We start from the raw sequence: 27,955 nt of genomic DNA on the forward strand, positions 1-27,955 counted from the left end.
CAGACAGATACCGCTCTGTGTGGATAGCGCTCACCGTGTTCCGGCCACACTGGGTTTGCCCCGCTCATGGGTGTCAGTGCTTTCCCCGTCTACACTGCTCAGGCTCCCGGCTGCTCTATATAGAGCGGGCCCTGCGTTGAGTGCGGTTCCAGTTTTCGGGTACTCCACAAAAGCGCAGATTCAGTTGCTCCTGCGTTTTGTGCCTTCCCCGGCCTGAGCGGTTCAGGCAGCCAGAGGCTTGGGTGCACTCTCCCCGGGTGCGGCGCGCCTTTTCCCTCCGCGTCGAGCGGCCCAGGCAGCCAGAGACTTGGGCGCAATCTCCCCGGTACAGCGCGCTTTTTCCCTCCGCGGCCCCAGCACGCACCGCCAGTCGGGTCTCAGGAAGTCTTTAGCTAGAACCCGGAGGCCTGTTTGCAGTGTGGGAGGGGGTGGCTTCTCAGGGGCTAAGTTTGCCCTTTTCCCCTCCCCCTGCCTCCTACCTCCAGCGGGCATGGGCCGGCTCTTCTCTGGAGATTCTCAGCCCCTTTGTTTTGCGAACCACCGGCAGTGTGTTTGGGCCAGTTAATTTTGACCCTTGCTATCCCACAGTTTAAAAAAGCTCCCTCTGATTGCTCTCAGGGTCTTCAGGCCGGTCCTTACCCTAAGCAATGCCGCCCGCTCCTCTCTGTTCCGCCCCCGCTTGTTGCTGGCGGGTACGGGCGTCTGGGGTACTTTTATGCTGGGAGTTGCTTTTAGGCACGCAATCTGTGGGCCTTGTTTAATTTTTCCTCCCAGTTAGAATGCTGAAAACTTCCCCCAGTTCCGCCAGTGCGAGGGTTTCCTGGTGATTGGAAACTTCCTCTATTAAGACTCCCTTCCCGGGATGGGTCTCCGTCCGTACTCTTTTGACTCCCTTTTTATCATTTATATTTTGTCCTACCTCCCTTCGAAGACAATGGGCTGCTTTTCTGGGCGCCTGATGTCCTCTGCTAGCAATCAGAAGTTGTTTTGTGAAATTTGCTCAGTGTTCAAATGTTCTTTCGATGAATTTGTAGGAGAGAAAGTGGTCTCTCCGTCCTATTCCTCCGCCATCTTGGCTCCTAATTACTAGAGCTAATCAATGAATACAGTAAAGTTGCAGGATATAAAATTAACACACAGAAATCTCTTGCATTCCTATACACTAACAATGAGAAAACAGAAAGAGAAATTAAGGAAACAATACCATTCACCATTGCAACAAAAAGAATAAAATACTTAGGAGTATATCTACCTAAAGAAACAAAAGACCTATACATAGAAAACTATAAAACACTGATGAAAGAAATCAAAGAGGACACAAACAGATGGAGAAATATACTGTGTTCATGGATTGGAAGAATCAATATTGTCAAAATGGCTATACTACCCAAAGCAATCTATAGATTCAATGCAATCCCTATCAAACTACCAACGGTATTTTTCACAGAACTAGAACAAATAATTTCACAATTTGTATGGAAATACAAAAAACCTCGAATAGCCAAAGTAATCCTGAGAAAGAAGAATGGAACTGGAGGAATCAATCTGCCTGACTTCAGACTATACTACAAAGCCACAGTCATCAAGACAGTATGGTACTGGCACGAAGACAGAAATATAGATCAATGGAGCAGAATAGAAAGCCCAGAGATAAATCCACGAACCTATGGTCACCTTATCTTCGACAAAGGAGGCAAGGATATACAATGGAAAAAAGATAACCTCTTTAACAAGTGGTGCTGGGAAAACTGGTCAACCACCTGTAAAAGAATGAAACTAGAACACTTTCTAACACCATACACAAAAATAAACTCAAAATGGATTAAAGATCTAAATGTAAGACCAGAAACTATAAAACTCCTAGAGGAGAACATAGGCAAAACACTCTCCGACATAAATCACAGCAGGATCCTCTATGACCCACATCCCAGAATTTTAGAAATAAAAGCAAAAATAAACAAATGGGACCTAATGAAACTTAAAAGCTTTTGCACAACAAAGGAAACTATAAGCAAGGTGAAAAGACAGCCCTCAGATTAGGAGAAAATAATAGCAAACGAAGCAGCAGACAAAGGATTAATCTCAAAAATATACAAGCAACTCCTCCAGCTCAACTCCAGAAAAATAAATGACCCAATCAAAAAATGGGCCAAAGAACTCAACAGACATTTCTCCAAGGAAGACATACAGATGGCTAACAAACACATGAAAAGATGCTCAACATCACTCATTATCAGAGAAATGCAAATCAAAACCACAATGAGGTACCATTATACGCCAGTCAGGATGGCTGCTATCCAAAAGTCTACAAGCAATAAATGCTGGAGAGGGTGTGGAGGAAAGGGAACCCTCTTACACTGTTGGTGGGAATGCAAATTAGTACAGCCACTATGGAAAACAGTGTGGAGATTTCTTAAAAAGCTGGAAATAGAACTGCCATATGACCCAGCAGTCCCACTTCTTGGCATACACACCAAGGAAACCAGATCTGAAAGAGACATGTGCACCCCAGTGTTCATCGCAGCACTGTTTATAATAGCCAGGACATGGAAGCAACCCAGATGCCCATCAGCAGACGAATGGTGAGGAAGCTGTGGTACATATACACCATGGAATATTACTCAGCCATTAAAAAGAATTCATTTGAATCAGTTCTAATGAGATGGATGAAACTGGAGCCCATTATACAGAGCGAAGTAAACCAGAAAGATAAAGACCATTACAGTATACTAACACATATATATGGAATTTAGAAATATGGTAATGATAACCCTATATGCAAAACAGAAAAAGAGACTCAGATGTATAGAACAGACTTGTGGACTCTGGGAGAAGGCGAGGGTGGGATGTTTCAAGAGAACAGCATCGAAATATGTATATTATCTAGGGTGAAACAGATCACCAGCCCAGGTTGGGTGCATGAGACAAGTGCTCGGGCCTGGTGCACTGGGAAGACCCAGAGGGATCGGATGGAGAGGGAGGTGGGAGGGGGGACCGGGATGGGGAATACATGTAAATCTATGGCTAATTCATTTCAATGTATGACAAAAACTACTATAATGATGTAAAGTAATTAGCCTCAAACTAATAAAAATAAATGGAAAAAAAAAAAAAAAAGATCCAGGGGCCTAGTGTACTGGCGAAGCTTTAGGGATCCAGGGGTCTGAGTCAGGTTATGATGCTCTTTCTATCGCAACGAATTTATTCTCATAGTTTACCGTCCCCTAGAGGCAAACCCTGAGACAAAGCATATAGTACAGCAAGTTTAAAAAGTGATTCCAGCCGTCATCAATAGGGAAATAGGAAAGTTAAGCCAAACCAGAACATTTTACAAGTAGATTATATTGTGTAAGTGGAACTTAATCCTTTGGGAATTCTAGCAGCCAAAGAGGCCTGACCTCAGCACTGATCCACTTGAGGGGCCAAGGAGCTAGAATGTTTATACAACAGCTTCCATAAGCAACTGGTTAATGAAAAACTGTGGAGCTTAATTCCTCAGTACTTCTGGCCTTCACGCAGTCCTGACCACCAAGAAAGCACTCAGTCAAAAGGTACAGGTGCTGGGAGTTAGAGTCAGCCCTGGGAAGGCTGGACTGAGGATGGGGTAACATCTAGACCCCTTATGGCATAGGATCAGCTCATCCATCCCATCACTGCTTCTTCAGGTTGGTGTCTGATCACGACTTCTTTTTTTTTTTTGATCATGACTTCTGATGGAAAGATTCTAGTAGAAAGGTTTGTGGAACCAAGTATAGTCCCCAGATACAGTGAGCTTTTACTAGAAGAACTAGACCAATTTATATATATATATATATATATATAAAAGCAATATAGAGGAACTGATAACACTGTCAATCAATTTAATAACCACAAAATACACATTCATCTCAAATGTAACCAGTTAATGTAAACATTAATCCAGTTAAACCATTTTATGAAGTCAGTGTTACACTGATACCAAATTCAAAATACATTCCAAATAAAAACTACAGACTACAGACACAAAAATCTTTTATAAATTCAGTACCAGCAAAATGAATATGACTAAGTACAACTAAGACACCTGAATTAGAAGAAAATTTTGTCAACCTGATAAAAACCCACAGCCAACATCAGATGTGGGGTGAAAATCTAGATCTATAATTCTCTGGGATTGGGATGGTGCTCATGCTTCTCACCTCTAAACCGTCTTATTGAAAAGACTAGCTAATACAATGTGGTAGGAAGAAGAAATAAATGACATAGAGGCTGGAAAGAAAGAAAGAAAACCATCTTTACTTTTAGTTTCTTAGGGCTGCCATAACAAATACCACAAGGTAATTTTTGGGAGCTGAAGTCTAAAATCAACCTATTGGCTGTGATCCTTCTGAAACTTCTAGAGGGAGGATCTTTGTCTCTTCCTGTCTTCTGGTGGAGTCCACCAATCTCCAGTATTCCTTGCCTTGCAGCCATTTAACTCCATAATCTGTCCTAATCTTCAGAGGATGTTCTTTTTGTGTGTCTAGTCTATATCTTTGCATGGCCATCTTCTTATAAAGATATCAACCCTATTGGGTTAAGGTCCATCCCAGTGACCTTGTCTTAAATTAATAAAATCTTCAAAGACCCTATTTTTAAACAAGGTCATATTCACAGGTACTAGATGTAAGAACTTCAAAATATGATTCGAAGGGAGATGCTCAACCCATAATAAGATGACATGGTTATGTATATAGAAAACTATAAGGAATCTGTGAAAGATCTATTAGAATTAGGAGTCAATTTAGGTAAATCAACAAGATTAGTACACAAAAATTGATACTATTTCTACTTGCAAGGAACACACAATTAGAAAAAGAAGTAAAAAAACACAATCTCATCTATAGTATCATTTAAAGACAAAAAAATATATTTAACTTATGAAATATTTACCTATTTCTCAAAATAGGTAATAGCTTATGAAATATTTACCTATTTCTCAAAATAGGTACAAGTCTGTATCTTGAAAACTACCAACCATTGCTGAAAGTAACCAAATATCTAAATAAATAAAGGGACAGGGAACAGAATATGCTCCCAGACTCAGAGCTTTGATATTATTAGGAGGTCAAATCCCCCCAAATTTATCTGTAGATTTAAAGTAGTCCTAATAAAGATTCCAGCATGCTTTTTGGGTAGAATTTGAATGGCTGATTGATTTATCTATAGTCAAAGCAATCTAAAAAAGAAAAAGAACAAACCTGGAGGATTTAGGTTTCTTGATTTCAAGGCTCACTATGAAGCTACAATAGTTTGGATGGCACTGTAGAGACAGAAAAATAGAAATACAGATCCAGGGAACTGAATGAAGAGTTCAGATGTGGACTGACACACACATGCTCAATCGATTATCAATAAGGGTGCCAAGTTAATTCAATGGGGAAAGTAAAGTCTTTTCAACAGTTTTGGAAAATTTGGTATTCAAAGTGGGAGAAAAATGTAATATTTTTCCACTTCCCTCCAAATCCAAATGTTAAGTTGAAATGGATCCTAGACAAAAGCTTAAACGATAAAAATTCCAGAAGAAAACACAGGAGAAAGTTGTATAAATTTAAGTAGGCAAAGATTTCTTTGATAAAATGTAAAAACTTCAAATGGACTTCCCTGGTGACTCAGATGGTAAAGAATCTGCCTGCATTGTGGGATACCTGAGTTTGATGCCTGGGTTGGAAAGATCCCTGGAGGAGGGCATGGCAACCCACTCCAGTATTCTTGCCTGGAGAATCACCATGGACAGAGGAGTCTGGTGAGCTACGGTTTGTGGGGTCGCAAAGAGTCAGACACGACTGAGTGACTAAGAACAAAACAAAAGCATAAAAACTTCAAAAACCCTGAAATAAACATGCAATAACTCAGGCTCCAAGTAAAAACACTTTCTTTACTAAAGATACCATTAAGCAACCAAGGAGGCTAACCATGGAATGGTTAGCCTAATGTTCTCAAATAATACTTCTGACAAAAGTCATCTTTCTATAGAGAGAACTCTCACACGCAGCCCAAGTTGGTGGGGGAACAGACACTTGAATCAGTTTTCCAGGGCTGCCATAACCCCAGTAAACAGCCCAAAATACCACAGCCAGGGTGGCTTAGACAACAAAGGTTTATTTTCTACCAGTTTTGGAGATCAGAAGTCTGAGGTCAAAGCATGGGTATTTTTGGCTTCTTTTGAGGCCTCTCTCCTTGGCTTACATGTGGCAGCCTTGCCTCCTTGCTGCGTCTTCATGCTATCTTTCCCATCACTGCCTTATTGGTGTCTACATGTGGCAAAACTAACCAAATCATAAGCTTAAAATAGACAAATTAACTGTGTATTGCTGTGATACAATGGATTATTTAAATTAAAAATAATCTCCAGTGAACTCTTCTGCTCATCCCATTACAGTTATAGTTATCTCTTTGCTACTAGAATTGCTTTTATCAAGATCAGCAATAACCTCCATGATCCCAAATCCAATGTGTTCTTTATCCAGTTCCTATAGATGCTACCTTACCTCCTTCCTTACTTCTAACAACTGGTATTACATACTTTCCCCAGTTCTCCTGACAACATCTGTATTTATTACACCTCACAAGTCTGGGTCTTCTTAGACCCCTTTTCTCAATTGTTCTTCTCAACCCAAAGTCTACATATTAGAAGTTCTTGGGGCTTCATATTATCTAGGTCTTCCAGAATCTAGCACAGTGCCTGATACACATAGTCAATGTATGTTGAAAGAAGGAGGAAATAAAATACTGAAAATACAAGCCCAGAATATCTCTGTATCAATATAGTATGGTGATTCATGACCTGGAAAAGGGTATCTTTCTAGGATGTTAAGCATGGTACTTGAAAGTGAATTTATTTCTCTGTCTATTTATCCTAAAAATGATTTTGGTCAGCATCAAATTTGGTCAAATCAAATTTATCCATGATGTAGTCCAAATCCTCTTTATGAGCTTTTATGTTATAAAGGGTAAAAGCTATGATTAGAGCCAGATCAGACTGTCTTTACAGCCTATGTACATAATAATGTGTAAGCATTTTTAAAGGAAAAGTTGTAGTTTATTCTTAAAAACTCAGCTATGTATATTGTTCCAACTAACTACATTTTCCTTGAGAAGAAAAATAGGAAGCATATGACTTTAAACAACATTTAAAATGTGATGTCTAATTTTCTACAGTTTTTAAAAGTTGGGTAGTAATATTTAAATTTATGCATAACAATGGTTGCTTTTTCTTTCAAAATATGACCAATAGTCACCATAGTAACAGATACAGAGTCTCCTGTATGTGCCTCCTGGTGCTATCAATGTGAACAATCACACAATATTAGATTCCCATAGCAGAATGTCAGGAGATAAGTTTTAATAATTGTAGTACTTTTAATTTACATTTAAATCTAGGAATATTAATATTCATTATTATGAAATAATGATAAAGGAAGTGTTCCCTTTTTTATCTAGATAATATGAATATTAATACAAATATAATTTGCATATGTATAGAAGAACAGACTGACCCATCAATCAATATCCTTTTATACAGCTCCATGGAGTTCAAACATCACAGACAGACTTGTTACTGCAGAACCACCAGCAGAAGCCAAAACAGAAAGTGTCTCTGTCACTTTGTAACTCATATGTATATTAAAAGATAATGACCAAAGGCGGTGTAAAAGTCCTCAATTGTTAAACACTTGAAGAATAATTTGTATAATAGACTTTTTGAAGACATTGAAATTTTGATTATAAGATCTTTATCTTTTCCCTTGGTAGCTTTTTTTCCTTTCTTCTCCTTTTAGATTCCATATTATTTTCCCCCTGCCCTCTGATAAGTTTTTGTTGTAAACATTTGAAAATTTTAGAGTGATGTATACTTTTCCTCTGGCAGGAAAATTTTTAAGACCCAGGTCGGCAAGTCTCTAAGAAATCATGACTACTCTGATGTGATGTTCAGCTAAGTAGAATATTTCTGGACACAGGTTGTTTCCTTTTAAAGGAAAAAAAAAAAAAAAGATGTTTGAAGATGTAATTGTCTCCCTACAAGAAAGACTATGAGAATAGATACTTTTTTCCTGGTAAAAAAGAGGCAAATTGGACACTGAATCAGCAAATGTTGGAAAAAGAATCTTGAAATAAACCAGGTAAACTTTCAGTTTTGCAGCTATAGAAACTGAGGACCAGACAGTTTTTGCTGAGACAAGTTAACTTTTCATTACTGTTAAAGTCACATATCAAATTGTGGTAGGACACAGAACTTCCGATTGTGGGTACTTACCATAGTAACATGATGTTCCACAATAAATTAGTATCATGCACCAGCGTTTGGTACATTGTAAAACAATTTTGAATCTTTCAAAACTACATTACTAATGAAAGCTCTCTCCCAGTTTCAGAAATATAAGATACCTTTAATCTGTGAAGTTTTGTGTCTGATCAACTTCATGAGGTACATTTACACGGAGCAGTGGCTGGAAGGGCCATACCACATCAGCTGCAAACACATCATTTCAGCATCTGCAGTGAAAGGAATAAAGAAAATACCATAAACCGCAGTTTTATTTATTTTTATTCAAGGATGCTGCTGCTGCTGCTAAGTCGCATCTGTCGTGTCCAACTCTGTGCGACCCCATAGACAGCAGCCCACCAGGCTCCTCTGTCCCTGGGATTCTCCAGGCAAGAACACTGGAGTGGGTTGCCATTTCCTTCTCCAATGCATGAAAGTGAAAAGCGAAAGTGAAGTCGCTCAGTCATGTCCAACTCTTGGGGACCCCATGGACTGTAGCCCACCAGGCTCCTCCGTCCATGGGATTCTCCAGGCGAGAGTACTGGAGTCGGTTGCCATTGCCTTCTCTGTTATTCAAGTATAGTTGATTTACGATGTTACATTAGTTTCAGGTGTACAGCACAGTGATTCAGCTTTTTTATGGATCATGTGTTAATCACTCAGTCGTGCTCCCACGACTCTTTGTGACCCCATGGACTGTAGCCACCAGCCTCCTCTGTCCATGGAATTCTCCAGGCAAGAGCGCTCGAGTGGGCTTTCATTCTCTTCTTCAGTGATAAACAAGATTTTTAGGTCATAATAAATAGAATCCATTTTTGTGAACTTAGAGTAATTATATTTTATCTAACCTCATCAAGGAAGTTTTTTCATTACAGTGTTATGAATTAATTTATTATAAGAATAGAATCTCAGCCTGTATGCCTTAATTATTTTTAATTAAGTATAATTGATTTATAATGCTGTGTTAATTTCAGGTGTATAATGAAGTTATTCAGTTATACATTCATAAATATCTATATCTATATTCTTTTTCACATTCTTTCCCCTTATAGGTTATTAAAAATATTGAGTATAGTTCTCTACTTGCTGGTTTTAAAGTAGTGAATTGGTGTTAGACAAGACAAAAAATCATGAAGCGGTATGCTTGGTTCATTCCATGGCCATTTCTTTATTTTTTAAGATATTAACTCAGAGTTGAAGTCTAAGATTTCACATTAAAATTAATTTTCCAAAGCACATGAAATGCAAAGTGAATTGTCATTTTGTAAAATTACTTTACATATGAATCTTCATAAAACAGAGATCCTTCATATCCTATTTTATTTAGATCACTGGCTCTTAAAAGTTCTTTCACACAGGCAGCAACAGGCAGCAATTAAAACCACATCCTTTCACACACATACACATTTTAAATTGTAACACAAACTTTAAAATCTAAAAGTAAAAAAAGCAAAGAATTTTATTTGAAATCATACTTTGATGTCATGAAGAAGATACTCTCATAAAAGTTATTTTCCAAAATGATGACATCTTGTATATAACAGATTGGTTATTAAATAGAGTCTTGTGAACCAACTGTTAAATAAGATTTTTCTATTATAAGGAGTTAACTCTGTTTAAACCAGTCAAGCAATGAATATGGGCTGTTCGCCAGGCTTTAGAAATAACCTTGTAATATCGGCATGAAGATTTGTTAAAAGGCAGATTCTGCACTGCTTCCCATTTGGAAAGTGTTTACTTGGTCTTTTTTTTTTACCTCATCAAATACATAAAATTATATGAATAATTTCACATAGGTGTGAGCTTAGACATTAGTACAGCTTGACTCCTGTTTTCCATAATTTAGCTCTTTCATTTACAAGCTCCCCAACTCTGACTGGCAGCCAAGCCAGAAAATGAACTCCACATGGTTCTAGCCTTTCATTGTATCAAGAGCTGAAGTTCATTCATTTTTTCCTTCCATGAAGATTTATCATGGGTGTAACTACATTTGGCTACTTCATGCTTTTGTTAATTTCACTTACCAGCTATTAAAAGATGAGTTAAACATGGAACTGCACCCACGAAGTGTTAAGTGATGCCATGGTGAGATGGGGCAGGGGTGGAAAGCACAATTTCTGCCATTGAAGAGTTTATATGGAGGGTACATCAACAAAATTAGAAGATGTAATCATTAATTTGGGGGCAGTGAGGTTACAGATTTGTCCTGGAAAGTTTTGGGGAGGATGAGACTTCCCCTGGTGATGTAACCTGTGGTGGCAAGTAAAGCAGAGGAGAGAGGGAAAGACTTCTTTACTTAGCCAAAAAAATTACTTAGTATTATCTTCATTTTAAGACACCATTAATGATAAAACTCTCTATTGAATTAATAACAGCCTTTTGGAGAGAAAATAAAAGATGTTAGCTTGAACTTCTGACTTCAGTGTTTGGATCGTGACTGGGCATCTTCATGGCCTTCGGTACTGCTTAAACAGTTTCTGTTAGAGGCAGAGAGATGGTTGAATGCAGGGATTTGAGACAGACTTGCCAAGTTCAAGACCCAGCTCTGCTTACGACCACGTGAGTAGTCTTAGGCCAATTGCTTAGCCTCTCTGTTCTTACTGTTTCCCTATGAAAGTGCTAGTCATTCAGTCGTGTCCATCTCTCTGCAACCCCATGTAGCCTGCCAGGTTCCTCTGTCCATGGAATTCTCTAGGCAAAAATCCTGCAGTGGGTAGTCATTCCTTCCAGATCCAGGGATCAAACCCAGGTCTTCCACATTGCAGGCAGATTCTTTACTGTCTGAGCCACCAGGAAAGCCCAGCAAATACTGGTTAATACACCCATCTCAGACAGAGAAAGACAAATGCCACAGGATATCACTTATATGTGGAATCTAAAATATGACACAAATGGACCTATCTAGGAAACAGAAACAGATTCACAGACACAGAAAACATACTTGTGGTTGCCAAGGGCGATGGGGGGTGGGAGAGGGATGGACTGGAAGTTTGAGATTAGCAGATGCAAACTATTATATCTATATAAGATGAATAAACAACAATGTCCTACTGTATTCAACTTCCTGCAATAAACCATAATGTAAAAGAATATGAAAATGAATATATATACATATATATGAATCACTTTGCTGAATAGCAGAAATTTAACACATTGCAAATCAACTATAGCTCAATAAAATAAATTAAAAAATTACAGCCATCTCATATGTTTGTGGTGAGAATTAAGAAGTGAATAAACATGAAGTTTTTTTAAAATAGTGTCTGGCACATAGGAGAGTTCACTATCATTATTTGATAAGTGCAGTATGTTAAGTACTGGGAAAAAAGAAGCTAAGAAAAAAAAGTGAAACAGAAGAAGTTCTAGGTTGAGTTATCTGTAACTATGGAGTGAGCATGAGAATAGAAGCAAAGACCAGCACGTACGGGAACTGTGGGGCCTCAGGAGTGTGAGATCTGGAGTGGAAAGAAGAGCAGATGATGCCCACGGAGAAGTCTTTCTCCTGCAGGCAAAGGGGAGGCTCAGATTTTTAGAGTAGCAATCAGGCTGTGATCAGCTTTGTGTTTAAACAGATCAAGCTTATCTGAGGACAGTTTGCAGGAAGAGGGGTGGCCCAGGCAGAGGGCAGTCTTTAGGCACAGATTATGCTGGAAGACAGGTTGCATCAGAGGTGGACACAAACACACATGAGGATGACTGGATGCACCAAGTCAGGGTGAACTCCCTGAGGGCAGTGATCCTGCCTTTTACCCACCTTGTGATTTCTTGGGACCAAAAACATCATCAATGGTCTTGACAGATTACTGTCTTGGCCAAGTCCATGATAACCTCAAGGTCACTGCTAAACGAAACTGTCTTCCATGCAGAACGTTCACAATACCCAAGAAACTAGTAAGTCATCTCACTACCTTTGGTTTTCCTACTTTTGTCCTTCAGAAACTTATTTGAATGCATGTTATAGGTTTCCTTCATCACAAGTTGTCAGAACCAGCGACAGTGTAATGGCGATTTTATGGCAGGGTTTTATCACTAAGAATCAGGGCAACAGACCCTTTGTTTCCTTCAGATGCTTTCAAAAGGTTCATTTCTCATATCTATAGCCACTAAAGAGGGGATTCCATCTAAGACACTGTGATGGTTTCCTTGACTAAATGCCTCCTTCCTGTAGGCTTGGGGCACTGTCCTTTTGATGTGAGACCAAAGTCAGAATGATGTACTGTTTGTTGTTGGCAGTAGAATTTTTTAAGTTACATATTTCTGATTAGAATGGTGTGGAGTTATAAAATAAACCCCCAATGCTTAACAGAAATGGATATTTCGTAAGTTTGAAATGTCTGTTTGAAGTCATTCCACACCTAGCGCTGTGCTTGGTGGTGTGGAGGAATGGGAATGAGAGGTTTAAAGTGCCAGCTCTGGAAGCAGGTACCCGCCTCCCAATTCTGACTTTAATACTCATGCAGGAAACTGGCCTCTGGGCACCAGTGCCGAAGGGAATCTCAGAGACAGAGTTTGGGTGAAGTAGAAAAGAATTAGCTTTATTGCTTTTCCAGGCAAAGGGAAACACAGCAGACTCCTGCCTTTGAAAACTGTTTGTCTCAACCCCAGGGGATTTGGTGAGGAATTTTATAGCAATGGTTTAAGGATGGAGCTGCTGCTAAGATGATAAGATCAGGGTGTGTGCAGGGCCTACACTCCTTTCATCTGGCCTCAGGAGAGTTCTTGATGAGTTTCAAGGTTATCATATTGTGACTTTCTCTCTGGAACATCCTCCAGTTTGTGAGGGTTATAGCTCTGCACAAGAACTCAAAGATACTGTTATGTATATCCTTGAGGAGGAACCAGGACCCTGACCCAAGTCTGCACTATTGATTCTTGACTGCTCTTCCCACACCTGTGCATCTTCTCAATTATCTGGTTAGCAACTGTGAGAACGTGCCTTTTGGGACTCAGGTCATGGGTCATGGAGTCTGTTCCTTACAAACAAGACAGGGGACAGAAAGGCTTCTTTGCCCAGGAACCCCACAGGGTTCTGCTCGGTTTCACTACTTACAAATATGTGTCTCTGCTCAAGTTACAAAACTTCCTGGGCCTCAGTTTCTCATCTTTAAAAAGAGGATTGTTAATATTTATGCAAAGCATTACACTTAATAATCAGTAGAAGATTCCAATGCAGAGTGCTTCATTGTGGACATTTTGACTAAAAAAAAAAGTAGTGATGTAACAACGATTCCCCAAGATGTAAATGAAAGTGTGCAGGTTACTCTGCTTCACTGATTTGGTGACAGTCGGTTCATATACCAGACCACACAGAGTCTGAAGGATGAGACACTTCTTTCCCCTTAGCAGAGCTGAGAGCACTGAACATGGGTTTACACAGAGATGATCATCTTGGAACAGAAATCTCGGTAGGCAGGAAGATAGTGATATTAGGACATGTTTTGAATTCTTAAAATATTGTTTTTAACAGATGCACAGTTTAATCATTTGCTTCAATTAGTATGAATAATAGTGGCTAGAATAATTGGCTGGTTCTCACATTTTTCTGTCCAGTTTTATGTGTGTCTAAAATGTTGTTCAAGAAAGAAAAGAATGTAAAGAATCTTTTCTCTTACTGTCCATTGGGACAAAAAATGGATACTATGAGTATCTTTTCATATTGTATATCCCTTCCGATATGGATCTCGGGAATTAGAATTTCAATTGACTTTTTCCTGTCTGAGGGTTTAACAGGTCACTAGTTCCTTCTTGCCTTTGGGCTTCGAGTAACTTCAGCCAGTCTAAAAACACCTTCATGAAAGTATCAATGGAAATGCAAATCTGCCTTGTCATAGGATTTAACAAAAATCCTAGGCCAGGAACTTGAATTAGAAACACATGAAGGATACACATAGGAACAGTGTGCATGAGCGAAGGCTAGGCTCTGACACCTAGAGTTCATCATGAATTGATTCTTCAAAGGGAACAACTGCGAAAACACTGTATTTCTTCCCAGCCCTGATGCTTTTAGTTCAGTAGCAATTGTGAGCAGGAGGAGAGGAATGATAATTCATTCCCTTTGTCTTCAAAGACAAGAAGATAGATTCTCTGACATAACTGCCCACAGATGGTGGAGGCCGAGACATTAGCTGGATGACTAACTTGGCCAGGGTAAACAGGATACTCAGGCTAGCCCACACTTTGGGTGGGCTTCCACCCCAGGCCCGCTTTCTGATGCCTTAGTCACCATCTCTGCCTCCAGTAACCCAGATTCAGTGTGGCTCAAACCTTTTATGGAGGCTGTTCCAGAAAGATAGCTGTGTTAGCACTGTGCTCTTAAACACGTGAGAAAATCTAAGAATCCCAGGGTCTCCCCCAGGGCAACCATGGGGAGGGCGGTCATTGTGGAAAACTTAGGGAAACATACAAAAGCTTCCCATAGGAATGCTCTGGTCCAAAATCCAGGGACTCTAGTGTCACAGGAAAAGCACAGGAGTCTAAGGAGAGCCCTGGGGACAAAGGTGATCTGTATTAGTCACCCATAGTGTCGCCCTGGGCAAATTCTCCATTAATTCTCCATTTCTCTGCAGTAACATGGGGAAGCTCTGGCTTTTCTTGAAGGACTGGTGGGAAGACAAAATGAGAAAATATATTTTAAGGTATCTAATAGTTCCTGGAACATGATCAATGCTTCACAGGGTAAATTTGAACCTGAATGATTCTCCTCTCATGTTTATTTACTCTGGGTTGACTTTTAGTTAACTATCAGTCCTTTTGAGTTGTCTGTGGCAGGAAAACAAGCTTTGTACCCTCCTAGTTTTATGGAAGACCCGTAAAAGAGCATCCGGACAATGAACAAGCAGTGAAGGTGGTCCAGGAAGATGCAAAAAGCATCAAAGCCAACTGGACTGATAAAAATAATATTTGGAAAATAAAACAATGCCTTAAAATGTCACGCACTGCTTTAGAACAGAAGAGAGCAGGCACTTTTCTGACTATGACGATAAAGACGACAGACAGCAGACAGTCATAATCATCATAGAAAAGGGTTATGGAAATTCCTTGAACTATCTTGAACTTCAAAAGCAATTGAGGTTACTTTAATGTTAGATGAGTTAAGCTCTATTTTCCTTCCTTCTAATCAACAAATACTTTTTAAAATGTTCATGAAGTGGGGTACTGATGCTCTGGGCCTCTTTTAAAAAAAGACTGTACTTGAAACAATGATCGCAAAGTGAGAGGGTCCTTCTCTCATGACCTTGAAAAGAAGGGGGTCACTGTCTGAGGAAGGAAGATCTGTAGCCATGTCTTGACCCCTTTACTATGATCTGTCACCACGCGGACAGAAGCCTTCCTATCCTACACATGACTTCAGGCAAGAAAAAAATGACATTTATTGACTCGGGTATATGACCAAGCACAGTGTTTGATTGCTGGTTTCATTTTTAGGGGATATATCCCCAATTTAATGATTGTTAGAGATGCTACCGATGGAGCTCTACAGAATAGTGGGAGGTTGGACATTCATTCTTGGCTAATGACAATAGAATTTCCTTACAATTTACAACTTGTTTGTGTACTATAGGTATTTTTCTTTACCTTCAGACCAATCCTTGGCCTCTTTTGATGTTATTGCCATGATAACAAACAAATATTAAATATTAAAATATGGCTCCCACACATATTTTATTGTTTCCTTGAATGCAATACAATTCCTGATACTTGCATTAGTCAGTGATATCCAAGCTCCTTTTTTCCTTCTCTCTTTTTGGTTATCAGTAGATCTCTTCTTTCCCAACCAAGATCACAACAGATAAAAGAGAACTTTTGTGTTTGACTGGACAAATTCAGGGAGAAGCCTCTGCTCATCATCTCTTGCCAGCCTCCAAGGCACCTTTGAGTTGAGGCCAGGAAACTTGTCCTAATTCCATATCATCACAGAAGCACTGTTAAGTTTTAAAAGAATCGCCATCATTATCTGTTGCATCCTAAAGAATTCTAAAGCAAGTAGAGGATGGAGTTAAGAATCCAATGGTCCTCTGTGTCTCCTGGGGGGAGGCGAGGAGGAGATGAATTGAGACAGTAGCACTGACATATATACACTACCATGTGTAAAATAGATAGCAAGTGGGACCCTGCCGTGTAGCACAGAGAGCTCAGCTCAGGGCTCTGTGATGACCTAGGGGGGTGGGATCAGGGGGCTGTGAAGGGGACCTTAGAAGGAGGGGTTGTGCATGTACATATGGCGTATTCACTTTGTTGTATAGCAGAAACTTAACAGAATTTTAAAGCAATTATACTATAATACAAACAAAGAATTCAGTGCAATTTTCTCCCATAAAGAAAAGGGGCAGGAAGAATTCCAGATTAAGATTGTGCTGTTTGCCAGCAGTAAGGCCAGACTAGGTCCCTGGTCTCCCATCTCCCAGGGAAATGACCTTTGGCTGTAGTGGCCCTGAGGTGATCAGGGCTCCTGTCTCTTTGGGGCTGTGTCTGGCTTCATTCTCCCTTGAGTTCTGAGTCACACCAGCACTTGTGAGATCTTGTAGAGTCTTTGCATGCTTCACCATGACTGCCAAAAGGAAAGAGCAGCTTCACTGCAGTGGGAAGGCCACAGAGCGCCACCCCAAGGCCTGTCCTTGTCACAGTTTCTCTAGATCACACACCTTTAACTTCCCACCCCCGGACTCTCTATCCTCAAAAAGTCGGACTTAGGATCCTTGGGAGCAGGATCCTAACACAACCCCCTGCCATCTGCTTCGGGCAAGCCAGCCTTTCTGATAGCATTGCTACACTGGTAAAGGGTGACTGATCTGGACCAACAAAATATAAGGAAAAGTGTGTTTTTATGTTTCCAGGTTGGAAAAGTATAGTCTAAATATATCCTGAAATAGCCAGAGAAAGCATGGTCATATCTTTCTCTGGGTGGGGTAGTTGGAGAAACTGGAGAGGAAAGGATGATTCTAAGATTACTTCATTTCTTTTGTTTCCTGCTAGAACAGTCTTTATTCCTGCTGTGATCTGTGGGCATTTACTTTGCTTACTCATGATACCCTCAGCTCCCAGCCTCATTTAAATCTATACAGAAGTGTTGGCAGTCATTTTGGAAAGTAGTGGATACTTAGGTAGATCACAGGGCTCTGAACTTCAGAAACTCATGTTCAAATCACCTGCCACTAAAATACTGAAACGTTCTAGGAAAAGTTTTAATATCGTTTTGCACATGTGTGTGTGTTAGGATTAATTCAGAAGACAGAGGAAGAAAATTTGCAATATTTTATTTTCTGAGCAAAAACTTGTCCCCATGGTTCCTGCTCTCCTGAGTATTAAATGCCTAATTGAATGGATAGTTGACTTTAAATGTTATTTCACTTCAAAAAGAATTTAGTAGTGACATCCACCCTCCCTCCTCAAATTATGACTGCTCATAACCCAGTACCTTCTGGTATGTTCCTCACCAGGAATTTGTAGGTAGCACTCTGCATTCAGCCGGAGTGGGCACGCCTGCTGAATGTTTAAGAAAACATGAAAACCACAAAGAATGTTCCCAATTATTTTCTCCTGGTTGGTGGAACAGATGCCTTTCCTCAAGGAAAATGCTTTAGGCCAAAACAAAGCCACATTCATTCAGAATCTATTGTTTAGTAATTGTGCAGACTCTGGATTATATAAAATCTACTTTCAATGCAAAAATACTACTTTCTTAGGAAGGGTTTGTAAGCAGAAGAGAGTAGAAGACAGGCGGAGGATACAGTGTTAGAACAAACTTGCCAAGGGCAAGAGCAGTTCGGGAGATAGCAGTTCAAGGGCACTGGAGGGAACCCAGGCAATGCAGATGCGGACTTGGTCTGGTTTGGGGTCCTGTAGGAGCACCTAGCTGGCTTTACTTATAAGGCCAGTCTTAAAGCAATCTATAGAATATGGATGAGGTGAAACCCAGAGCTGGAGTATTATTCCTGATCATCTGTAACTTTTCAAATACATCCTCCATACTGAAATTCTAGGGCAAATTTAAGTAACTCCAATAAAGAAACCTGCCAGTCAGTCAAGAGTGTTTATTTATGGCCCCCTTGGGCCAGGCACTCTTCTGGCCCATATGAAATGATACAAAATAAAGGGCAATCCCCACCCTTATGATCTCATGAAAGCAAACAGATCGAATTTGCACACACACACACACACACACACACACACACACACACTATGTGGGTGGTCATCAAACTCAACTATATAGACATATAACAGCCTTATTTATTAATAGAAATATCCTGATTAGAAAATTAAATGTACCAAATTAGAAAAATTGGGGAGTAATTAATTTTATTACAAATAGATTAAAGCATGTTCATAAAACATGTCTTTTATATAACGAGTCTCATTAAGCCATTAAAACTGGGAACACTCCCTCACCCTCCCACAAATCTACAGAAAACTCTTGGAACCTATCATTTATTGCGCAAATATGGATACACACTGGCCTTGAGGAGCTGCTGGAGTGAATACAATGACAAGGCCTGTGTCCTGCTAAACTGTAACTTCTTCAAAGACTGCGCTTTTCTTACTGGCCTTGACATCCTGCACTCTGGATACAGAAGTGGTGAAGGAGTAAGAATGAAAGGATGGTCTAGGTGAGTAAAGATTCAAAGAGGAGATGCTACTGCTGGTGCTAAGTCGCTTCAGTCATGTCCGACTCTGTGCGACCCCACAGACTGCAGCCCACCAGGCCCCTCCGTCCATGGGGTTCTCCAGGCAAGAGTACTGGAGTGGGCTGCCATTGCCTTCTCTGAAAGAGGAGATGAACTTAGGAGAATTTTAAGAAGGAAAGAAAGAAGGGGACTAGGATATTAAGTGGATCCAGAGGGTTGGTCTCAGCGGGCTTCCAAGCTTAGGAAGAGGACCTGACATTTTCAGCCTGACTGAGGAAGGGTCTGCCCCTAGTTTGGTCCAGGGGACATCTGAGCATCCCTGGATCTTTGTCAGAGCAGCTCTCCCCAGTCCTCATGGAGGGCCTAGTAGGGCAAGAAAGCAAAGCTACTTAAAAAGAAACAATTAAACTCCACGGTATTTTAGCTTATGGCTTCCTTGGTGGCTCAGCAGTAAAGAATCCACGTGTAATGCAGGAGACACATGTTCAATCCCTGAGTTGGGAAGATCCCCTGTAGAAGGAAATGGCAACCCACTCCAGTATTCTTGACCGGGAAACTCCATGGACAGAGTAACTTGGTGGGCACAATTCATGGGGTCGCATGAGTCAAACATGACTTAGTGACTAAATCATCACCACCATCTCTGCTCACATCTTAAGGGTCCATCCTTCTGTCTGACTCCAGGTGGAGAATATACCCGAGTACATCCTGTCAGTTTGCATCCACTTGTCCACAAGCAGTTGGAGGCTATTTCTTCTTTGCCTGCCCTGGCCCTTGCTTGATCCTAATTTAAGACAAGTTTCAGGAGGCCGGAGACTTAGATCTGTTTTCATTTCTGCAGGCTTAGAACAGTGCCTGCCTCCGTAGGCATTCAGTCAACAGAGTGTTCGTTAAATGAATAAATGTGATTATTCTGGCCATTTGTCTTCGTTTGTCTTTACTTTTGGTTTTTACACCCCCTCTCTTCAGAGAGTTGTTAACAGGAGGGAACGAAGTCCCTTCGTTCCACCAGCCCACAGACCCTGGCCAAGGGTCCCGGCCCAGCCTTTTGGGAACGGGGATCCCTCGGGAAGGAACAAGGAGTCCTGGCTCAGGGGCGGGGAAGAGGGAAGAGGCAGGAAGTTCTTCCCACTTCTTCTGGCTCCCGCGGCATCCGCAGCGCTCGGCCCGCCCGTTATTTGGGGCTCGGGGCGTCCGGGGAGGGGAGCTCGGGCCGCTCGGGCGCATCCCCGTCCGGGGCCCGGGGCACCCAGCACCCCGTCAGCGCTGGCACCTGCCGGACCGCCCGGCGGCGGCCCCGGCGAGCGGGACCTGGCCCCCCCCCCGCCGCCGCGAAGGTGGGGAAGGGGAGGGGACAGGCGAGCTCGCGCCGGCCTGCTGCGCGCCCGGGGCCCACTCGCCGCGCCGCCAGAGCGCGGGGGAAGGGACGGCGAGCGCCCCCCGCGCGACCCCAGTCCGACCTCCCGAGCTGCGCCGAGCGAGGGCGCCCGGGCCCGAGAACTCTGGTCGCGGGACCCGCATCCAGGTGCCGGATCCGCGCCGCGCGCCGGGCGAGGAGCGCGTCCCCCGGCCTCCCTGCGCCCGGCCCCGGGCGGCCTCGGCCTGGACCCCGGCCCCGCTCGGGACCCCCGGCCCCGGCGCCGCGCCCGCGCCTGGGTCTCCCCTCCCCCTCGGGGTGGGGGCGGGGCGGCCGCGGCGCCCGGAGAGCGCATCGATCGGCAGCTTTGTTATTGATCGGAAAGTGCCCGCCGCCGACCCGGCTGCCGGCCGGCCCCGCGCGACCCCCAACCCGTTGCGGGTGCCGTCCCCCGGCTGACAGGTGCTCCCAGCCCCTCGCCAGGGACTCCTCGGCGCGCCCGGCTCCCCGCGTCCCCACCCCCCTTTCCTCCCTCGCCTTCGCCCCCACCCCACCCCCACCGCCTCGGCACAGCGCAGGATTTGTTTAAACCTTGGGAAACTGGTTCAGGTCCAGGTTTTGCTTTGATCCTCGGCACAAACTGGAGACGCAGAAGAGGGCCCTCGGAGAAAGTCTTGGATGGGAGTATGTGGAAAGTGCCCCGCGAGGCTCGGCGGCCAGAGCAGGCGCGGCGCGTCCCGCCCGGCGCGGCCCTCCCCCGGCGGCGCTGATCCCGTCCCGGAGCCCCGCTCCCCCAGTGCCCGCCGACCGCGCGCCCGCCCGCTCAGCCCAATGCTCCTCTTCGGGCTCCTCCTGCTGACATCCGCCCTGGCCGGCCAGAGACCTGGGACCCGGGCTGAGTCCAACCTGAGCAGCAAACTCCAGCTCGCCAGCAACAAGGAGCAGAACGGTGAGTCCCCCCCAGCTCCTTCTCCCGCTCGCTTCCCGCGCCGCATTGTGCACCCGGGCGGGATGCACCCCGGCCCGCGCGGGGACGGACGCCTCCGCGCGTGTTCGCAGGCACCGGCTTTCGGAGGTTCCGCGGAGTTTGCAACTTCGGGAGCGGCCGCCGGGGCTCCAGCCCGGCGGCGTGAGTGTCTCTGCGGGCGCAGCCGGAGAGGGGACGTTCGGGGAGCCCTGGGGAACGTCGCTGCCAGCGTGCCTTGCAAGAACTCATGTTGCCAGAGTTCTAAGTTCAAGAACTGCCTCTAAATCCGAAGCCAGCACGAATGAGTCTTGGCGTGTTTGACTTTACTCAGAGTTTTTTGGATTGGGGAGGGGTTGTCCCAAGACGTGTATCAACCTCATTAATTGAAGCGCTCTAAGTGGAAAGACATCAGTTAATCAATAAATAGATAGGAAGTAAAGCGGTCAAGAGGCCGTGTGGATGTTTTTAGGAGGTATTTAAAAAATGTATTTCTCTTGCGCTTTTTTTTTTTTTTTTAATATGCCTTTGTACTCTGAAGCTCTTACCTTTCTGGTGGTGTGTTTTTATATGCGATGGTGAGTGGCTGCTATTTTGTGTGTGCTGGAAACGACTTAATCCTGCATAGGAAATGAGAATTACTTTCAGCTTTCAAGTGTACCTGAAATGTTTAGAAAACTCTCAGATGCAAGTTCCCTTGGGCTGGGATTGCACAGGGCTGGAGAAAGGCTCCTTTCATGAAGCCAGGGCTGCTTCAGGGTGTGTAATTTGCTTAGCCTCTGAACTCCATATGATTTACATCATTCAGTTTCTAAACTCTTTTGCTCTTGATCTACCATTATGAAGTCATTTTTGAGACTACTTTGTAAATAGAAATTTTATACTGCACATGAAACCACAATGTTAATGCAGGCTGTCTAAAATTAGAATATTAAACACTCTGTTTACAAGCAGGGGTTCTTAGTTTTATTTGAAAAGAAATGTACATGTTTTTACGGCTTTGTGTGCCATCTATTCAGAATGCAAGAATGCTGTCTCTTCATTAACCAGGCGACATGAACATAAGCAGCATACTTAGGAGATTGGAATGGTGTATGCTGTGTTTTTAAGTCTGAGCACCATTTTCTCTATGTTTTGGGGGCGTTTCAAGCTTTAGTTTTGTACTGAAACTCTCCAAAGTGTTCACCTCTAAGAAAGCACAGAAAGTTCTCAAGTACAGAAGGAGAGAAAATAAGGATTCCTGGGACCTTTGTAGCCATTACGTGTATTTATTGTACCGGCAGCAAGACAAGCTATCACATTCATCAGCTAGACTTAATGTGGCTGCTTCTTACAACTTGTTGATGTGATGGCACACGGCACCTGCAAGCTGCTTGAGCTGCTGATCAAAAGGCAGCCTAGGGATCCATCTCTAATCACTGGGACTGCAGAGGACTGGGGGGGGGGGGGTGATCAAAGAAGTCACAGCACCAGCTGTACCCTGGCAGGAAACAGATCAGACCAACCTTTGTTCTTTCTCATGTAAAATAAATGTCAAGCTCAAAATATTACCTCTTACTGGACAGACTTGCTCAAAATGAGTATGCATGCTATTCCTGGCTTCTGGCTTCTGTTTTTGACTCTTCCTGCCCCAGGTCCCTTCTCCTGCTGCTCACACATATCAGGCCTGGCCTGACATCTCTTATGTTCCCGAGTCCCTTTAGGACGTGCGCCTGTCACTGTCCTTTCCTTGGCATTTTTGTCGTGTGGTCCATGTGCCACCATCCCTTTTAACCAGACTCCAGAACTTTCATGGGATCTTAGGCCACTTCTTGGAGTGGGTGCACACCCTCCTGAGAAATGGGTTCATGAAGTCAGGCCACACACATTCTGTTGCCGTCAGAGACTGGGCCATTTCTTTTCCTAAGATGCATGATGCTAAAAATAGCTGGGTTGTTTCCTAATCTGTGGGCAGAGGACTGGGCTATGTTTAGCCCAATGAGGGTTGGCCTCCGGAAGTAAGTGGAAGTGGAGGCACCACTCACCTTGCGGTGTTCAGGCTGAGAAGCGAGGCAATCAACGCTAGGGGGCGGTATAGAGCTATTTTCCCCGCACAGGCAAGGTTCCAGGATGGGAGGGTAACAGGTAGTTGCTGATTAAGATTCCCCCAGGGAATGTTTGCGGAACTTCTCTTTTTGTGTAACTTTCAAATTTTCCACCCCAGTTTTCAAGTGGGCATTTTTTGCTCTCCTGTTGAATTTTGATTGATTTTTGATTGCCTTGTTGCCCTTCTCAATTTAGGTGTCTAATTCTGAAAGTACAGACCCACCTGAGGATGCCACCTAAAAAGTGCCATTGGCCCAGTTTGTAATGGATCGTTTCTGAAAGATCTTCCAAGTGCGAAATAGGAAATGTCCAAATTGACCTATCATGACCGTAGGAGCTCATTTTGACTTTCATGGACCCCTTCTCCACCATGGGACTGTTTTTTTTCTGGAGTATTCCAAAGTCTCCTGTGGTGTCGTCCCCATCACATCCCCAGGCCTGCTCAGTTTCAGATCAGCTGGGTGTCCTGAGATGTGTTATAAATGGAGATTGATTGCTGTAGCCAGTGTGGGTACTTGGGTTTACACTGGGGCAAGGGAAGTGTTTCAAAGTTATCCTTGAGACATCAGTGTCATTTGCCCAATTAATTAGGTACTTGGTTGTTTACCTAAAACTACGTTGCAATTCTTGCCACGTTACTGTAAAGATAATTGTATCCTCCAGTATCACCTGTTACCTCTGTGTCTTTCGTTTCTGCCCATGCCACGTGGCTTGTCGGATCTTAGTTCCCCACCGTATATGGATTGAACCCCCTAAGTGAAATCGCCCAGTACTAACCACTCGACTACTGGGGAAGTCCCGCCTTTGTGTCTTCATCCTTCGCATGACTCCTAACAATGAAGTCTCTCATATCCACCGAGAATTTCCACCCACTTTTCACTTAAAGAGGGAGATAAAAAATCAGAACGCTGAGGTAGGCAGAGTTTCTTACCTGTACGCTCATGGCCATGGAAAAATTACTGTGATCTGTGTGAACTCGTTTTAGAAGAGGATGCCTCCCAAGAAATGAGTAAGTTCCAAGATACTGTAGCAGAAGGAACCATATATATCACAAACAAAACAAAACTCAGCTTATTTGTTTATCACCTGTGTGTAGCCCTAACTGGGCTTCCCAGGTGGCTCAGTGGTAAAGAATCTGCCTGCCAGTGCAGGAGCTGAAGCAGACTGGGGTTCGATCCCTGGGTCAGGAAGATCCCCTGGAGGAGGAAATGGCAACCCACTCTGGTATTCTTGCCTGGACAATCCCATGGACAGAGGAAAGGAGCCTGGCGGATTATGTCCATAGGGTCACAAAGGTCAGACAGGACCGAGCTTCTGAGCACACACACATGTAGCCTCAATAGACGCCAATCACAAGTGTCTGGACTAAGGCCTCACCTGCCTTGTGTCACTGGACAGGCGTCTTTAATTACCTACAGCCCTGAAACATGCTTCTGACTTCATCTTCTTTAACTATTGTGAGTGTAGATTTGGAATATGCCTCTATTAGCGTTTTCCTTATAAACATCACTTTTAAAAAATTGAGTAGAGTTGATCTTTAATCTTATGTAATGTACAGTATAATGAGTCACAATTATTACAGTTTATACTCCATTTATAGTTATTGTAAAGTATTGGCTACATTCCTGTCTGGTGTTAATATACCTTGTAGCTTATTTTATACATTATAGTGGACCTTTTAATTCCCTATCCTTATAAGCTCCTCCTCCTCCCTTCTCCCAATGCATATCATTTATCATATGTGCACTTTTCCTCAAGGACTTTTGTGGCCTGTGAAGTCATTTATTTGGGGACAAATGGTCCCCTTGTAATGTGTCACTGAGTATGTGTATCTTGTATTTGTGGCTTTTCTGTCATTTTCAGTGCCAACTTTCTCCTCCTCTGGACAGTATGTCCCTACCCACTCGCCCTACAATTCTCAGGTTGCCGCTTCAAAGCTGTATTTGAAGCAGCATAGGTCATCACAATCCTCAGAATACTGTCCAGAAGTAAAGATCTCTGCCCAAAGACTCAAGGGACTTTCCTGTTAGTCTGTAAGTTGTCATGAAAGACCTTTGTGACAATTATTTTTGTTGTTTAGGGTTTTTTTTTTTTAACTTCCTCCTGGTTCTCCGCTCTCTTTGGGATAGTTGAGGAAGTTGAAGAAGTGAAGTACTGTTATGTAATGATGAATATTGCTTTTCACAAGAGGTGACCGGGAAAACCCCCTTCTATTTTATGGTAACTTTTCTTCTCCTACCAACTCTTCTATCTTTTACGCTTAATCTGATATACTTGGTGATTACTTCTAAAAGGTGATTAGACAGTACAAAGATCTATGTGAAGCTTCAGGGACTATATATCATTTGTGAATAGTTGTAAGTAGATGCTAGTGGCCAACCCTAAGCTTTCCTCTTTGTTGCATTTTGTAGATCCCTGTCTTGGCCATTGGGATCCTAGCTTGGTCTGTTCTTACTTCATCCTTCCTAAAATTTATTTCTTACATATATTCTGGGCATTCTCTTCCACTTCATGTTTTTTCAAAGTTTTTGGTGCTAAAGTTTTGCTGTACATGTAAATTGCACACTTTTTGTGGAAATGGAAATCTAGTGATCATGTGATGTGTGTTAAATAGGCCATAATTGAATCAATGCATTTGTAATATCCACCCTCCCAAAAGTCGCCAAGACTGCTAAACATTTCCCTAAAAGTTCCTGTTTTGTTTTTATTTATTTTTAAAATTTTAAGTTTATTTTATATTGGAGTATAGTTGATTAACAAAGTTGTGTAGTTGTAGGATTGCAAAGTGATTCAACTAAACATATACTTTTATCCTTTCTTTTTCAAATTCTTTTCTCATTTAGGTTATTCCAGAATATTGAGCAAAGTGGAAGTTTCTGTTTGTAGCAATCAACATGGTAGAAGTCGTAAAAAAGTCCCTTCATTTACTTTGTCTGATTTTAATTTTTCTGAGATTTTAGTTAAAAACGTTATCTATAGTCAGATTATCTTTGTATCAGTGGTCCCCAACTTTTTCGGTACCAGGGATGGGTTTCATGGAAGACAGTTTTTCCATAGACCCAGGGGTGGGGAGATAGTTTAAGGATGATTCAAGTGTATTACATTTATTTGCACTTTATTTCTTTTGTGAATACATCAGCTCCACCTCAGACCATCAGGCATTTGATCCCAGAGGTTGGGGATCTCTGCTGTATATAATGCTGTATCATTTCTGTATAACTCATTGGTTAAGGGGTCTCTGTGAATTATTTTTCTCTACCACTGTCTCCACCTGTGATTTTTTTTTTCTCGCATCTCCCTTTCTTGTCTCCAGAGGACATGTCTAGTGGTTGATTTTTGGCTAGTAACCCCAGGTACGACCACACCAATTGTGGAAATATTGAAACATCCCCAGAGGGTTGGGAAGGGGCCCAGCTGCTCCTCCAGGACAGATGGAGCACCTTTGTGCCTGGCCCAGCTCCGGACATCGGAGGTGGCGCCCCAGCCCTGCTGGCCTCCTTCCTGATGAATCGCTGTGTCTACCACTCTGATGGTTAAGTCTTTTGACACTTTCCGCTATGGACAATTTAGTTCATAACGGAGTTAAAACTGCTGTCTCCTCTCCCCACTGCTGGGCATTCAGGCCTGATGCACCTGCGGCCTGAAGGACCCAGAGAGAAGAAAGGGTACATCCTCCTTCGAGCCTTCTTCTTGCAGCTTCTTTGGTTCGAGCCAAGGGTGTGTGTGTGGGTGAGATGGGGCAGGGGATGTGGCATGGATGGCATGGGACTGGAGCACTCAGGTGCCTGACCCTGCTTCCCCAGGTGACGCCGAGCAGCTGCTCCCGCCTGGGTACCACCTTCCTGTTATCTGGGTTAAAGAGACCGTCTGCTCTCTGAGGCCCTTTTTCTAACTGCTTACATTAACCACCCCTGTTCATCACATCGAGGTGGATCCACTCTTTGGTATTCTGCTTGTTGTTTATTGGTTTATTTGTTGTCTCCGTGCCCTGACCCCCACCTTGGAGAGTGTCAGGCCCTGAGAGCGAAGCCCTGTCTGACTTATTCTCTATGGATGCTCCAGGGCGGGGAACTGAGGGTGTCATATGTTCAGTATTTGTTGGATGGTTCTGGATGTTAGTGTCTTGTTCCATGAGGACTCTGGCGTTGCCTGGAACCTGCAGGCCATCTTGGAAGGTGGCATTTTGACACTGGACCTTTCTCATTGCTTGACTGTTTTCATAGGAAGAGAAACTTGCTTATTGGCTGGGATGGGAGATGCCAATGAGAGTTTTACTTTGTAATTTTGGTAAATGTCCCACGTTACCAGGAGTGTACCAATTCGGTGGGTAGGCTTCCCAGAAGTGGTGCTAGTGACTGTCTTAGCAATGCCACTCCGCCAGGCCCTCTGCAGGTGGACCACATGTGGTCAGGCTCCTGTGCTGCCCAGGATGGTGAACTCCGAATGGCTGACACAACTCCAGAACGAGCGTGCTTCCCGCCTCCTGCTTGTGGTGCACAGGTTAGAAATCAGCAGGAAGTCTGGTGTGTGGAGCCTTAGAGCTGGAGGGGTCCCAGGGATCTGTCCCCGCTGATGTGGAAAGTGAGGCCTGGACCACCAAGGTGACTTGGTCAAGGTCGCCCTGGAGGGCAGCCAAGTTCAAC

At 43.1% G+C, this 27,955-nt stretch overlaps 1 protein-coding gene and 1 long non-coding RNA gene across 3 annotated transcripts in view; one reads left to right on the top strand and one right to left on the bottom strand.

The window, feature by feature from the left end:
* LOC110131304 (uncharacterized) overlaps positions 1–20,941 on the bottom strand; it is a 38,083-nt gene extending 17,142 nt beyond the window's left edge. Inside the window, exons 1-2 of the long non-coding RNA XR_011490642.1 lie at positions 20,855–20,941; positions 8,407–8,514 (exon numbers count right to left, since the gene is read on the bottom strand). This is a non-coding gene — a long non-coding RNA (uncharacterized lncRNA). The remainder of the gene's footprint in view (positions 1–8,406; positions 8,515–20,854) is intronic.
* PDGFC (platelet derived growth factor C) overlaps positions 20,942–27,955 on the top strand; it is a 241,586-nt gene continuing 234,572 nt past the window's right edge. For both annotated transcript variants that reach the window (XM_020883819.2, XM_020883820.2), the window contains exon 1: positions 20,942–21,212. In XM_020883819.2, the coding sequence (XP_020739478.2) occupies positions 20,942–21,212 (271 nt within the window). The remainder of the gene's footprint in view (positions 21,213–27,955) is intronic.

The sequence above is a fragment of the Odocoileus virginianus genome, chromosome 12 (genome assembly GCF_023699985.2).
Source record: "Odocoileus virginianus isolate 20LAN1187 ecotype Illinois chromosome 12, Ovbor_1.2, whole genome shotgun sequence".
Classification (NCBI taxonomy): Eukaryota; Metazoa; Chordata; class Mammalia; order Artiodactyla; family Cervidae; genus Odocoileus; species Odocoileus virginianus.